Below are 14,764 nucleotides of genomic sequence, written 5' to 3' on the forward strand. Positions count from 1 at the left end.
CCAGTTGTTAGCCTCTCAAAACAGTCAAGGTGGAAAATGGAAGGCTATTAGTAAAAATGCATCTTTCTGTACACAGGTGGGATCAGAGAAAAGTATCTTGGCAAATTTCATAATCAATTTATAAAGAAAATGGCTAAAGTTATGGGAAACATATAAACTACTTCCAAGTAGTAAATTTTGTTGTTGTTTGTTATTGCTGCTACTTTCTTATCTATTTAACAAATATTTTACTTACTTCTGGTGGATAGTGGTTAGGAGCTGCACTGCCAACCCAAAGTCAGGTTCAACGTGGTTCAAATCCACCAGATGTTCTGAGGGAGAAGGGAAGGCAATGTCCTCCCATATTAATAACCTCTGAAAACTTGCTGGAGGTTCAGCTAAGAGTTGATTCTAATTTTTTGGCATACAACAACAACAACAACAACAAAAACAACAATATATACTACACTCTTAATCATGTCCTCATGCACACACACAAATACACAGATGTTGCCACGAAGTTGTGCCAAGAAATCCGGAGAACAACCACTTGGCCAACTGACTGGAAGAAATTTATACTTGCTCCCATTCCAAAGAAAGGTGACCCAACTGAGTGTGGAAACTACAGAACAGTGTCATTGATTTCACACGCAAGCAAGATTCTACTGAAGATTATCCAAAACGATTAGAACAGCACATCAGCAGAGAATTGCCGGAAGTCCAGGCATATTGTTGCTGATGTTAGATGGATCTTAGCTGAAAGCAGAGAATACCAGAAGAATGTCTATCTGTGTTTCATTGATTATGCAAAGGCATTTGACTGTGTGGATCATAATAAACTGTGGCTGACTCTGAGAAGAATGGGAATCCCAGAACATTTAATTGTGCTAATGTGAAACCTATACTTGGACCAAGAGGCAGTAGTCAGAACAGAGCAGGGTAACACTGCATGGTTCAAAATTGGGAAGGGTGTATGCCAGGGATGCATCCTCTCTCCATACCTTTTCAATATGTATGCAGAGCAGATTATCCGAGAGGCTGGGCTCTATGAGGAGAATTGTGGCATCAGGATTGGTGGAAGATCCATTAACAATCTGTGTTATGCAGATGACACAACCCTGCTTGCTGAAACTGAGGAGGACCTCATGCACTTGCTGCGAAGGGTCAAGGAATGCAGCCTTCAGTATGGACTGAGGCTCAATGTCAAGAAGACAAAGATTCTCACCACTGGACCAATTGGCAGTGTCAGGATGGATGGCGAAGAGATTGAGATTGTTCACAGCTTCAGTTTGCTTGGCTCCAGTCAACACTCTTGGCACCAGCAGTCAGGAAATCAAAAAGCATATCGCGATGGGAAAGTCTGCTGTTAGGGACCTCTCTAACGTACTCAGGAGCAACAGTGTCTCTCTGGAGACTAAGGTGCGCCTGATACAGGCCATGGTATTTGCAATCGCTTGTTATGCATCAGAGAGTTGGACAATGACTAGGGAGGACAGAAGGAGAGTTGCTGCCTTTGAGCTGTGGTGCTGGAGAAGAGTACTGAATGTACCATGGACTGCCAGGAAAACAAACAGATTGATCTTGGAGAAGATTAAACCAAGCTATTCCTTGGAGGCAAGGATTCTGAGGCTTCGCCTGACATACTTTGGACATGTTGCCAGGAGGGACGGGTCCTTGGAGAGGGACATCATGCTTGGGAGGATGGAGGGACAGCACAGAAGGGGAAGACCCTCTATGAGATGGATTGATTCGGTGACTGGGGTAATCGGGATGGGTGTGTTAGAGGCAGTGCAGCTGGCGCAGGATAGAGCAGGGTTTAGGGCTATTGTGCATAGGGTCGTTATGAGTCGCAGACGACTCGACAGCACATAACAACAACAACAACAACTTAATCATGTCCTCATGTACACACACAAATACACACTTGAGATATTTAAGTACAGCCAAACCTTAGAGAGGGAATGCTGGTAGCCTAGTGATAAGAAGCTCTACCGCAACCCTGAAGGCACAGTTTAAATCCACCAGAGGCTCCGTGGGATAAGGATGGGCAATCTCCCATGCAATTTACTGCCTCTGAAAACCCGCTGGAGGGTTAACCATGGGTCAATTCCGACTGGACAGCAAACAACAACAACAAAGTTGATAGACTGGAATGAGTCATCACACAAAATAAATGTTTTCTGTAAAAATGTCTGAAATATTTTGTAAGAAAGAGCAGGAGAGAAAACTGAGGTTTGTGTTTGTTTTGTTTTAATTGGGGGGAAAAACAAGTTGCCATTTAATATTCATTTTCACACTCCTGCAGTAAAGAAAAAAAAATTACTTCTATTTTGAGAAAGTGAAGAAAAGTTACTTTCTGTGATCTGTCACCTTTTCTAATGACTTGTTTTTATCCCTTATGGCATTTCTGTGCTGGATGTCAGGACAATGACAGCTTTCAGAGTTGTCATATGACAATGGACATTAGCACAGGCCAAGTAGATTCCTGAGCCAAATACTACATCCCACAGTTCCTTGCTGGTTCCTTACACCTTCCTGGTGCCCCAGGAGGAACTAGACGAGATTTAAGAGAGAGAATAAACACAATCTGAAGTCTGTGCTTCCAACTCAAAAAAGGAGTATTGCATCAGCACACATTATCCCAACTTTTCTAGTGAAAAATAAGTTTGGTTTGGTTATGGGAAATATATATATAGAAAGAAGTAGGTCGAAAATCCCTACGGGTACACTGGGCACCGGGGGGGGGGGAATGTGTATCAGACAGAAGGTCAAGTTCTATGTGTTTGGGAACTTAGAAAGCTGGCTTGTTTGTTTAGGTAATATCTACAGATGAGTTCAAAAAAGTCACTGGATGTGGGTAAGTCTTGAAAAATTGTGTAAGATGAAAAAGCGTGTTGAGGTGATCTAAATTATGTTGAAAACTGTTTGGGGAGGGTATTGTTTCAAACAAGCAGGCTGCCTGACAAAGTGAAAATAGGGCTATGCTAAAAAAAGGAAAATGGACAGTAAATAGATGAAGGCCTAACAGTGTGAGAAACTCCATGCTCCCATCTCTGTTCCAAGACTGAAGGAAGAGTCTTTCGAACTCTGTGAGGTAGTTTACACAGCAGGACAACCTCCACCAGTTGGGGCAGATTGCGGGCTGGTTTATAATTTAAGTCTCAACTGCATCAACTAGCACAAAATCACAATAAAAACAAACAAAATCTAAGTTTTCTGTTTTCTTTCATAGTAGTAAAACACTGCATTTCAACATTTTCCTCTGCTTTTTTTTCTCTCGTCTTTCGTTTCTCCATCCCTCTCTCTCTCTCACTCTACTTCCATCTCTTCCTTTCTGCCTCCCTCCCCCTTCCTATATTTTTCTATTAATCTCTTAATTCAAAAGTTTAACAGTGATTTCCCCCCTAAAATTACCATTAGTGCTGTTGTGGACTGTTGAGTCAGAAATGACCCACAGCTGACCCTTCAGTGGGTTTTCAGAGGCAGTTAATCACTCAGGAGGAGACTGCCCTTCCTTCTCTCATAAATGCTAATTTCTTTTTTTTTCTTTTCTACAGTTAGTTTCAAAAAAATTTTTTTTAAAAATTATGAAATCTCTGACAATTAATTCTCTGATGATATAGTCCATAGAGAGTTGTGCTGCCAATCCAGAGGCTGTGTATCTCCAACAGTTCGAATCTCCTGTCAGCTCTGTGGGGAGAAGATGAACGGTCCCATAATGTTATTATTTATAAGCTGGGCGATCTGGTGAAAGGTGGGATGAGCTGAAGCGGACTCCACAGCAGTGAGTGTGAGGTGGAGTGGTTTTGTTTTTTTAGCATGATCTTCCAACCTAGGAAGACTCGTGATCCAGACATAAAATTACTGGGAAACAATGACCGTAACACATACTCTGTTACAAAACAGTGCAATTTCAGAAGTTTAGAAATTCCTCTTTACCATCAGGACTCCAAAGTGTGTGAGGTGGGTGCAAAGGCAAACTGTCTCGCTCTCGTCTGAACCTTTCTTTGCAATGCATCCCGAAGTGTTCCATCCTCCAAAACCTTTTGTAGGAGGAAATCAACAAACAGTATGAAAACAACAGCAGGTCTTGACAAGGGTATGAGACCTGAGACCTTCGCTAGGCTAAGATGCCTCAGTCTCTTCTGCCTCACATAAATTATCTTGAAAACTGGATTACAATTCTTAACGCTTCCCAATGCTCAGGGTTACGTGGAACCACAGAATGTGAGTGCTGGGTGGGCAGCTAGACAGTATCTAGTCAGTAGTTTCAAACTGTACTCTCTCAATGTTTTACTCACACCTTGATTTTTAACCTATTTTAAAAGTAAACTTCCACAAAAAGCATACTCATTCTTAAAAACCTTACACATTTTTTGAACTCTTGGGAAGTCAAAGCATATTCATTTCTAGGTTCAGTCTTGTGAAGACCATAAAACAGAGTCTGCTTCCTACAGATATTGTATTATGCACATAGCAAATGCAGACGGTGATAAACTCCTCTAAAATCTTTCAACACAGCTCTCTGATATTAATAGTGCAATAGTAGTTCAACTGATTTGAAGAATATTTCAAGGCTATGAGGTGATAATACTTTAGACTGCCAATCTTCTGTATAACTAAAACCCAAAGCAGTAAAAAAACCCAACAAAAAACCCTCTAAACCAAAAAGGTAAAAAGTGGAGGCTCAGGCCACTATCAGTCTATATTTTCATAGTAAAATTAAACAAAACCCCAGACTTCACTGGCATCAATATGGATTTGGCCACTATCATGCCAATGGGGGGCCCTGAGGGGATGTGAATCTCAAAGCTTGAGGTGGAAGGATCCATTGTTTATCTCTTCCTTCAAGGAGACTTCCACACCTTAAGCCTAATGATTTGATTTGCCCTTCCTTCCCTGATTGTCAAATGTCATTTTGGCGGCAGTCCACTTCTTCAAAATAATATTTCCATTACAATCGTGTTATGTTTACACTCCTTCAGGATACTTACCACCCTTGATGCCCAACCCAATTTGAGATCTGGAAGCTAAGGAATGTCTGATGTGCATCAGAAAACCTCCCCAAAAGTGTTTTAAAAGAACAAAGTAAAAAATAAATCTAAGGTCAACTGGTAATATTAAAAAAAGCCTATTACATTTACAAAAAATTGAAACCAAAGAAGTTGTCTCATTTAAAAAATAAAAAAAGGCCAATTTTGCCAATTTCTTTCCCATATGCATAAAAAGTCACAGCAATTAGGATGGACTTTTCAAGCAACCTAAATTAAGTTGTGTAGATCTTCTGCCATTGCGTGTAGATTATGACACACTCTGTTCTCAGGTGGGAAAAAGAAAAGGAAATACAGCTGACTAGTAATGTTTTAAATGAAGCTGTTCTCTATAGTAAGACAACATTTCAAAACTTACTGTTTTTGTTCAGATCCCAGAAGGCACAGATGGGATTATGCACTGCCTATATTAACAAAAGAAGAAACATGGGAAGTTGTGTTTAAAATAATTTTTCAATAATACGATTTGGATATTTAAAAAGAATAAGAACACTAAGATACTCACACAGAAATCAATCAGCACTAACCATGCCAAGAACATTTAAAATTTACAGGCTATCAAGGTGGATTCCCTTTTCTCTGTCAGAAAAATTTTAAGTAAAAAGCAACTCTACCCTCCTGAGAAGAAGTAGGTTCAGGACCTACACCCTGTGTTATGGCCCAGCATAGCTTTCACTCAACTATTAACTGAGAAGATGGTGGTTCTAATCCATCCTGTGGTCCCTTGGAAGGAAGGCTTGGCGACCTAATTTGTTAAGACTATAGTCATTATACACTAAGAGTGCTGTTCCATGCTGAAATCAGTAGTGCCTTCATCAGCTGGAATTGCAACAATAGGTTAAAATGCTGCTTCTACTGTCATTATTAGCATTTATCAAATATCTTTACATTATACTTTCACTTCATCTTGAAAATTCTCCTGAACAGATGGGAAAGCTGAAAGAAAGGAGGTCAAAGGGTAGAACAAATTGGTGTCCCAGGGTTAAGGACAGGGTAGGGTTGGTTCTGAGACAGCCTAACTAACAAGCCTCAGTCCTTATCAGCAAGTCAAACTGTTCCCAACCTGTCCGTTTCCTGCCTGGCTTCCAGACTGTTTAATAAATGGTGGAAACAGGAGCAAGACCCTCCCCAAATGACAGGGAACCTGGGTCTAGGTCATGAACTCCCTCGTAATGTCATAAGATAATCAGAGGACAGCAAGGATAAGCAAGAAACAAGAAAAGCGACATCTGCAGAGATTTCAAACTGCTAATGGTTCACAAATTGAGTCACTCCCCCCTGTTCCTTCTTTGCTGTTCTAGTTGTGGTTAGCTTTGACTTAACAGTACAGGGAGACCACGAGAATTCTTAATGGCAGGACTGTTCACCTCCATCTCCATTTCTTTCATTTGAAGGTATAAATGCCTGCTTTCCCCTTCACTCCTTGTCCTAAGGCACAAGGGTAGGGTAAGGTTCGGGTCTGTTGTTCATAGGGTTGCTACAAATTATAGTTTACTTGATGGCAAATAGCAACAATATTCTTTTGTTAATCTAGTCCTGTTGAAGCAAGCATGAGGGTGGTGACTGGTTCATACTCACCAGCTGTTATGTGGGAGAAAGATGAGTTAATCTACTTTTGTAAAAGTTTACAGTTTTGAAAATTTCAAGTTGACAGTTCCACTTTGTTCAACAGGGTTTCTATGGATTGGAATCAATGCAATGGCAATGAGGTTTATGGAAAAAGAAAAGTTGCCATGAAACTACCATTTCATGGCACTCTCACGTATGTTACAAGTAAAACTACACAAGGTTTTAAATGGCTGATTTTTTCCAAAGCAGGCCAAGAAAGTCTTTCTTCCGAAGTTTCTTTAGGTAGACTTGAACCTGTAGTCTTCGGATTAGCAGTCAAGAACATTAGCCATCAGCACCATCCATGGACTCTCTATCTAGTCCTAGGTAAGACTCGTTGCCTTCTAGAATGTCACCATTGACTGTGATGTTAGAACATCATCTGACTGTCCTTTCCTGTTCTGGAATACCGTCCCCTAAAGCAAAGGAGAATTGCTTCTTCAATATATACCAAACCAAATGCCAAAAGGTCAATTATAAACCACAACTAACCTACAGAGAAGAAATACCCTAGACATTTCCAAGTCTGTAAATCTTTACAGAGGCAGATGGACTCATTTGTCCCCTGCAGAGCATCTTGTGGATTTGAACAGCCAACCTTTTGGTTAGAATATCAGTGCTTCATCCATTGTGCCACCAGGCATCTTTCTTATGATGCCGGCAGAGGACCTCATAATTCTCTGAAATATTCTGCTTTTTATACAATTGTTAAACATTATGCTTACCTGTACTCTCGTATGTTTGATTATAATTCGAACAGGATCGTGCAGATCCTGGATAGTAATGTTTCCAATGCTGCATGCCATCACATAACTCACCAAGTTGTCTCTTTGAGTTCCTACATCCTTTTCAAGAAAAAAAAACACAACACCACACGTATATTTTTCAGAAAGTTATTCAGAAGCACACACTTTTATTTTCAGTGCTCCAAAATAAGCAAACTGTCAGCAATTTTTATACTTAAGATCTTCAATTACAGACCATCCTGTTTATACGATCAAATTGCTGACTTTCCTGAAGACACTTTGCTATTTCCCTTATTACAGTAAACACATCAAGAGAACATTATGAGTCAATATTGTAAGGCAGTCTTCATAAAGCTTCGTTGTTGATTGCTGTGACTGATGGCAGCCAGTTAATGTCTGAAACAATGCAAGCCCATGTAATAAAAACTCATAAAAAGCTGTGAAACAATTAGATCATTTTCCTACACAATAAAACAAGATGAAGTTGTTTTCGTTTTGAGATGGATGAAGGAAATATGGCATGACAAATACACAGCAATTCATCTTTCCATTCATGCCAACTGCCTGACGTTTTTACTAACTTTTACCTAAATGTACTTGACTGTATCCAAGTCCTGTCTAGAATGTCTGCCTTTTGCTCGGCTTGTATCCTTGCCAGTATCTGCAGATTCCACGGCAGCGATAAGGCAGTCAGGAAGTCAAATTAAGGAGTCTGGGTTGCAGAATTACTTAGAGCAATAGGGCATCTCTCCAGTTACTTCATCTTCTTTCTTCCCTCTGCGTTTCTTCTCAGGCTTCAATCAATCACTGCTTAAAACCCTACTCTTTGTGAAGAGACTTTTAAAGACCCATATCTTGTTTACTGATTTAACAATCTTACGGACATTTAGGTTCTTTTCATCTTTTGGTAACTGTGACTAGTTCTTCAAAGGACACTGGAGGTGGCTCACACATACAATGGAATATTATTCAGCCACAAAGAGAAGTCAAGTCCTGAACAATGGAACATATTAGATGAACCTTAAAAACAGAGTGAGTCTAGAAAGTCAAGTACAAAAGGTACTGATCCCATTTCTAGGAACTGTCTAGAATTGGCAACTATAGAGAGTTTGCGGTGGCTTAGTGGTAAGAAGGTGTGAGGCCAACCCAAAGGTTGAATCCACCAATTACTACGCAGGAGGAAGATGGACAGTGTCCTCCCATTCAACTTACTCTCTCTGAAAACCCCCTGAAGGGTCAGCTATGAGATGACCCAGACCCAATGGTTCATAGCAACAAGAAGCATACTAGTGGTTACTAGGAGCCGATAAACAAAAAGGGAAACTTATCAATTAAGGGACATGAGTTTTTGCTAAATTGGACAGAATTTGGAAATGTATGGTGTTGTCGTGATGGCTGATCCAAAAGATCAATGAGATTAGTAAAATTATTGCATAAATGAATTGCACATTTAAAAATTAATGGACAGCTAATTAATGTGTGACTGAATTGTACACGCAAAAATGTTGAAGCAGTAAATGTTGTTACACATATTTATCACAATTAATAAATACCCAATCACATCAGGGGTACAAGAGAAGTCTTGAAATGTTTCACTTTATTTTGAGTTTAACATTTCCTTGCTTAAAAACCAAACACATGCTTCCTAATAACAACTTTGATGGGAGATGCCAAAGAAGGAAAAATGTCATGGGTAAGATAAGGCTCAAAATGAAACAATAACAGATTCTTAGACCTCTTAACAACCAAGCCTTTCCCTGGCTGAAGAGTGCATTTTGCTAAATGAATCTGAAACATTCATATTTTGTGTTACCTTCTGTGTGTGTGTGTGTGTGTAGAGTGGTTAGAGGTGATGTCTCTTACAACTTTGTTTTTATGCTACTAATAAAAATAATTTTAACAAAGAAGGCTTTATGTGCGAACAGGTATGAAATCCTTCCAACCAAATGAATGGATTTTACCTTTAACCCACGCAAGATGTTTATGTCCCTGAAAACCTAACTACTGATACATTTAAAAATTTTGGAATGAATTAGTGTCAGTGACTCTGTAAATACTCCTTCAGTGGACTGGTCACCTCCATGTCATCGCTCTACACGTGCCAAATAGGACTGACCTAGCAGAAGTAAGACTACTGGCATTGGGATTGTCTGCTTTCTCTTCTTTTGATTGATAATCAACATCATCTCCAATTTACTAGGTAAAATTCATTATTAAAAAGGGGATCAGTGAAATTGTTCTAGATTGAGCTGCAAGTTCAAAGGCAAACAGAGGTCACCCTTGTTTGCTGGCGGTGGACTGTCTAGTATCTAGAAATGATGCCAATAAAAATGATAATATGTGCTCAGCACAATGCCACCCTACTCTGCGGATGTGAGAAGGCAAAAGGTCACTTGAAGGACTAATGGGAAAACTGATTAAAGCCAAGAATGCGGCTCATTATGTAAACAGAGCTTCCTGCCAAATTAAAGGGGAAAAAAATCCTTTCCTTCAGTCTGCAATTTCTTTAACTCTGAAGGTCTGTGGGCTAGAGAGCATAAAATACTTAGGAAAAGGAATAATAAATATAAACTTTTTCACTAATTTGATTTCTAATTGTTTCATGCAAGTCTAGCCCTATTATCTGATTTAATAAAAAGAAACAAACATATCCTGTTAATAAGCATATTATTATATAAAACATCATATTTAAACAATTATGTTGAAATTTTCATTTAAAAAGTACAGTAAATTAGATTTCCTATACGTCCTGGTATATTTCAAAAGAATCTGCCCGCTTTAAAAATATGTTTACACAAACAACTTATATTTGCTCCTGAACACTTACCTGGAAAAGTCCTGTTTTGTTAAAGAAAGTAAACTGTGCTCGTTTAACTAATGCAGATTCTTCTTTACTTAAATTGTCTAGTATGTTTGGAGGCAAAATTACAGAAGCCAATGGATTCACTTGTCCACTCTCAAAATCCATCTGTGACACAAACACACACATAAATACACTGGTCAAGGACTCAATTGATTGACAGTGATAATAACCTCACATGACGAAGTAATGGGGAAAGCATGTGCAACTAGGAAATTACCTAGGACAGTAGCTTTTCACTTCTGTGATGCCATCCAGCATCCATCAGCGAAAGTACGCATGGTGCTGTGATGTGGGATGGGTTTCTGTGGAGCTTCCAGCTAAAATGAACTAAGAAGAAAGGCTTGATGACGTGCTTCTGAAAATGGGGCGCTGGAAACACTATGGATCACAGTGTTCTAATCTGCAGCCTACCACAGAGATGGTGCCAGGCCTGGGTCTAAGGCATCATCACAACTAGGGGCTAACTCTACAGCAACTAACACCACCACCTTGTGATCCCAAGCCAATCTGAGCAGTAGATTTATCCTTCTCAGATTTTACAGCTTTCTCAAAAACATTTATTGAAAGATATTAAGTAGGAGAAAAACAGGACATTTAACTTGTTTGACTGCTGACAGCAGGTAGCTCTGCAAAGAGTAACAGAAGTTTTATAAATATCTTGGGGTATTATTTTTCTGAAACCCAGAGTTCAAGCCAGAGTACCCTCCTATGAATGAATGCATTTGGGAAAAGGTTGCCTATGATTTCACTTTTGATCTGAAACAGAAATACCAAAATTTAGAAATACCAAAAAGAACCTTTAGTCCAAATGTGAGAAAGGTCCTCTTTCCTATCTTTGTCTCAAAGTTTTTTTTTTATTTTTACTAGTTTACTTACAAAGTCCATATACATTGCTTTTCACCTTTATATCTTACTTCCAGACTTTTTAAAATATTTTGATTCTGATTTCATTCTTTTCCTAAAGAAGTTTGATGTTCCACATATATTGTTTCCCTTATAAGGACAAGGTCTGTTTCAATCTGGCAATCATTAACTTGGATAGAGTAGGAACTTAAAAGACTTTGCTAATGGATTATTTTAACAGGTAGGTCAAAGAGGCTCAAAATAAGTTGTCTCACTCATCTCCATCACTGATTCTCACGTATAATCCTAATCATCAGAACATACCTTTATAACAAGTAATGTCAGCAATATCTGGGAATGCTTTTAAGAGTGAAAATTTGAAGGCTCCACCAAGATCTACTGAATCAGAAAGCCTGAGAATAGGGCTTAGAGAACTCTTTTAGAAATTCTTTCAGGAGATTCTAAATCTTATTTTTAGAGGCACTGCCAAAGAAAATGTATCATGTTCCTGTCCAGCGTTGAGCCCTTAGTAAAACCTTTCTGTTTGAACTGATTGTCACCCCATCACTCCTTGTCAGGTGAGTCCTCCAAACATGCTTTAAGAAGTCATTTCCATTTCACTTCATATGGAAGGTAAACTGGCCACTGCAATCACTGATGCCTCTTCTGTGCTTCTGCAATACTTAATAAGGCTACTTATATCAATTTCATTTTTTTGCAGTAGCCCTAATGAGAGGAAATAACAATCCTTACAACTGAGGCCAGTTAAAAACATCATGACAAAATGCTGAAGAAAATGGAGTTGTCAAGATTTCCATTCTACATTCTGATCCTTATTATCAAGACAAATGAAAAGCAGCATTCAAGAGATCAACTGGTGTATTTCCTAGGACCCATCTGTTGTAAAGACCTCTATGAAATCGTCAAAGAGCAAACATGCCATCTTCATAACTGAAGGATGCCATACTGAAGTGATGATCTTTTTTAATCTGGAGACTTGCATGCAAAAGCTGGCGAATGAAAAGGAATACAGAAGGAGCACTGAATCATTTGTATTAAAGTGTTGCTGGAGAATACTGACTTCAAGAAGAGGAAAAAGTTGCCTTAGAAATAGTAGTCTGAATGTTCCCTAAAAGTGAGGAGAGTAATAGTCTCAGTTTATCTGGATCATAAGAAAGGTCAATCCCATCGTGATTGGTAAAGAGTCACAATAAAAGAAGAGACCTTCACTTAGATGGACTGACAGTGGCAGCATCAAGAGTCTCGCTCTCCCAGGAATGCTGTTATTGAGAATGGTACAGAATCAACCAGTGCTTTGATCTGTATGTACAAACACTGGCACCAACTAGAAAGCACATCACAAAAGCTGCTATCATTAATCTCAGTTAGCCAACATTCAGATCTGTCTGCCACCCTTCGGGACTAAAGCCTACTTCACTGAACAACTAGAAAGGGAGCCAGAAGTTTTCATCTGCCCCTTTCACCAATTAAAGAAGCCACTGTATCATTACCTGGAAATAGGATTCATTGTTGCTTGGAAGACCAATGCTAAAATTGGAAATGGTGTTTGTTCCTGGAGTCAGGGATGATACTCCAAGAGCCAAATTCCGAGTTGTAATATTCACACGTGATGTGCTGTTTAGGTCTATCTTGAAGGCCAATTCATCGATTGTTCTTAAAGCTCTAAAGAAATGGCAAATAACCACACCACTGTTAAAATAGACACTGCACACTCAAGCTTTGCTGTAGGGAAAAATAACAAATGAAAAAAATTACCTAGAGATTTACACAAAATTACCCAAACTAAAACAATTTTAGTTAAAGCAAAGAACCAGAGAGGTGTGTGTTTCTTCAAGAAAAATTTCTGCTTCGAGGAAAATCAGCCATTAAGCCACCCTAAACTGTGGGCTCTTGGGTGGTGTGGTATGTACTAAGTTGTGCTACAAAGTATCTGCTGCCTCTGGAGCATGTAGAAACCACCAGTAGCTGGAAGAGAGAAATGTGCACAGTCTCCTCCCACCAGTATGCAAAACCTTGGAAATCTGATGGAGCATCATTGTGAGAAGAAATGAACTGGATGCCAGAGAGTTTGAGTTCTCCTCGTGAAAATTTTTAATATGAAAACTGCCTGCTCTGCATCCTAACTCTGGTAGCTTAGTAGTAAGAAGCTGTGTTGCAATCCTAAACGTACTTGGTTGAAATCCACCAGCTGCTCCATGGGAGGTGGGAGAAGTATGGGCAATTTCCTCCCATGTGCTCAACCGACCCTGAAAACGTGCCAGAGGGTCAGTTCTGACACAAAGGTACACAACACAACAACAACAACAACAGCATGTCCTAACTTATTTGGGAGAATAAAAGGAAATACAATGAAAGAATGTTTTTGAACTGCAATATGAAAAAAATATCTTAATTATTGCTTTGTAGAGAAGATGAACTGAAGAACATATTTTAGAAAATTAAAATTTTCATCAAGAGCATTTGATGGAAAGGGAGGAGACAGAAAACAAAAATTCTAAAGTGTAGTATTAAGACATTAAATGAAATAACTAGATACACACCAAATTGTATAAATATAGGTACATTATATACCTTGCCCCAGGAGTTTTCTTTTCAGAAGTACAACTGCATGATTCTTAACAATTCTATGACATTGTTAATAAGGATAATAAGTTATTAGTGACAAAGTTATGCATAAATTGAGTGTTTGGTGAATGTCTCTTTTATGAGGAAACAGATATCTTTTAAAAAAAACTCCACAACAATCTTTACAACTGCTTTTAGTTTATCATCTTGTTTCAAGTAAAGAAAAAAAACCCAACAAACCACCACAATTGATTATACCTCCCTGGGCTAGCTATGTAAACTTGCCCAGTGAAAATTTTAACCATTATTATATTTTTCAAGAATCAAAAAAGAACTTCTAATGATGTGTGTGTGTGTGTGTGTGTGTGTGTGTGAATGACCTTGGTAAATATTAGGTCTGTCTTTATGCAATTTATACAGAAAGCAGGCATATGTGTGAGAAATTATACAACACATTTATCTAATAAATGTTAATTTAAAACCATACTTACTCAGATGCAGACTCAAGCAAGTCACTGTCTGAACTGGTTAAGATATTAGAGAATATAGTCATCAGAGCTGAGCCAAGTGTTAAATCAATATTTTCTTCACTATTGACAATTTTTTTCACATATTCCACAATGCTGTTGATATTGGCCGAGGTTAAGTTCTGCCCGTCGCTAGTCAGATTTATAATCATATTGGCGTCCTCTAGGCTCCCTAAAAGAAGCAGGGAAAAAACCAATACACAAAACCTGTGAGCTTTGAAAATTTCCAGGAATCTCCAACAGATCATAACATCTCATTTCATCGTTAAAGGAGGTTTCCTGTGTCCAATCCCTTACCACTATCTTCACATGGCAATAATACATCTTTAAAGTGAGAAACAGAAGGTCCCTTCTCTGTTTAGTAAGATGTGAATGATGCTTTTAAGTAACTTCACTAAATAAGTTAGTAGGAGCAACATGAACATTATCTCTGGAACAGCAATGCTCCAAAGCATCGCTGAATTAGCATGTATTTTCTATTTTAAAATAATGTCAATGTACAAAACAGTGATATTTATAAACGTTCATATACTCTTCTTCTATTTATCATTTTTACATCTG

General features: G+C 38.7%; 1 protein-coding gene across 2 annotated transcripts in view; it reads right to left on the reverse strand.

The window, feature by feature from the left end:
* GPR126 (G protein-coupled receptor 126) overlaps positions 1–14,764 on the reverse strand; it is a 187,460-nt gene that overhangs the window by 44,627 nt on the left and 128,069 nt on the right. For both annotated transcript variants that reach the window (XM_006891668.1, XM_006891667.1), the window contains 7 exons: positions 14,168–14,366; positions 12,602–12,773; positions 10,212–10,352; positions 7,364–7,483; positions 5,389–5,434; positions 4,261–4,263; positions 3,919–4,022 (listed from right to left, as the gene is read on the reverse strand). In XM_006891668.1, coding sequence (XP_006891730.1) covers positions 3,919–4,022; positions 4,261–4,263; positions 5,389–5,434; positions 7,364–7,483; positions 10,212–10,352; positions 12,602–12,773; positions 14,168–14,366 — 785 coding nt within the window. The remainder of the gene's footprint in view (positions 1–3,918; positions 4,023–4,260; positions 4,264–5,388; positions 5,435–7,363; positions 7,484–10,211; positions 10,353–12,601; positions 12,774–14,167; positions 14,367–14,764) is intronic.

The sequence above is a fragment of the Elephantulus edwardii genome, unplaced genomic scaffold (genome assembly GCF_000299155.1).
Source record: "Elephantulus edwardii isolate Elephantulus edwardi_28Jun2011 unplaced genomic scaffold, EleEdw1.0 scaffold00102, whole genome shotgun sequence".
In the NCBI taxonomy this organism is placed as follows: Eukaryota; Metazoa; Chordata; class Mammalia; order Macroscelidea; family Macroscelididae; genus Elephantulus; species Elephantulus edwardii.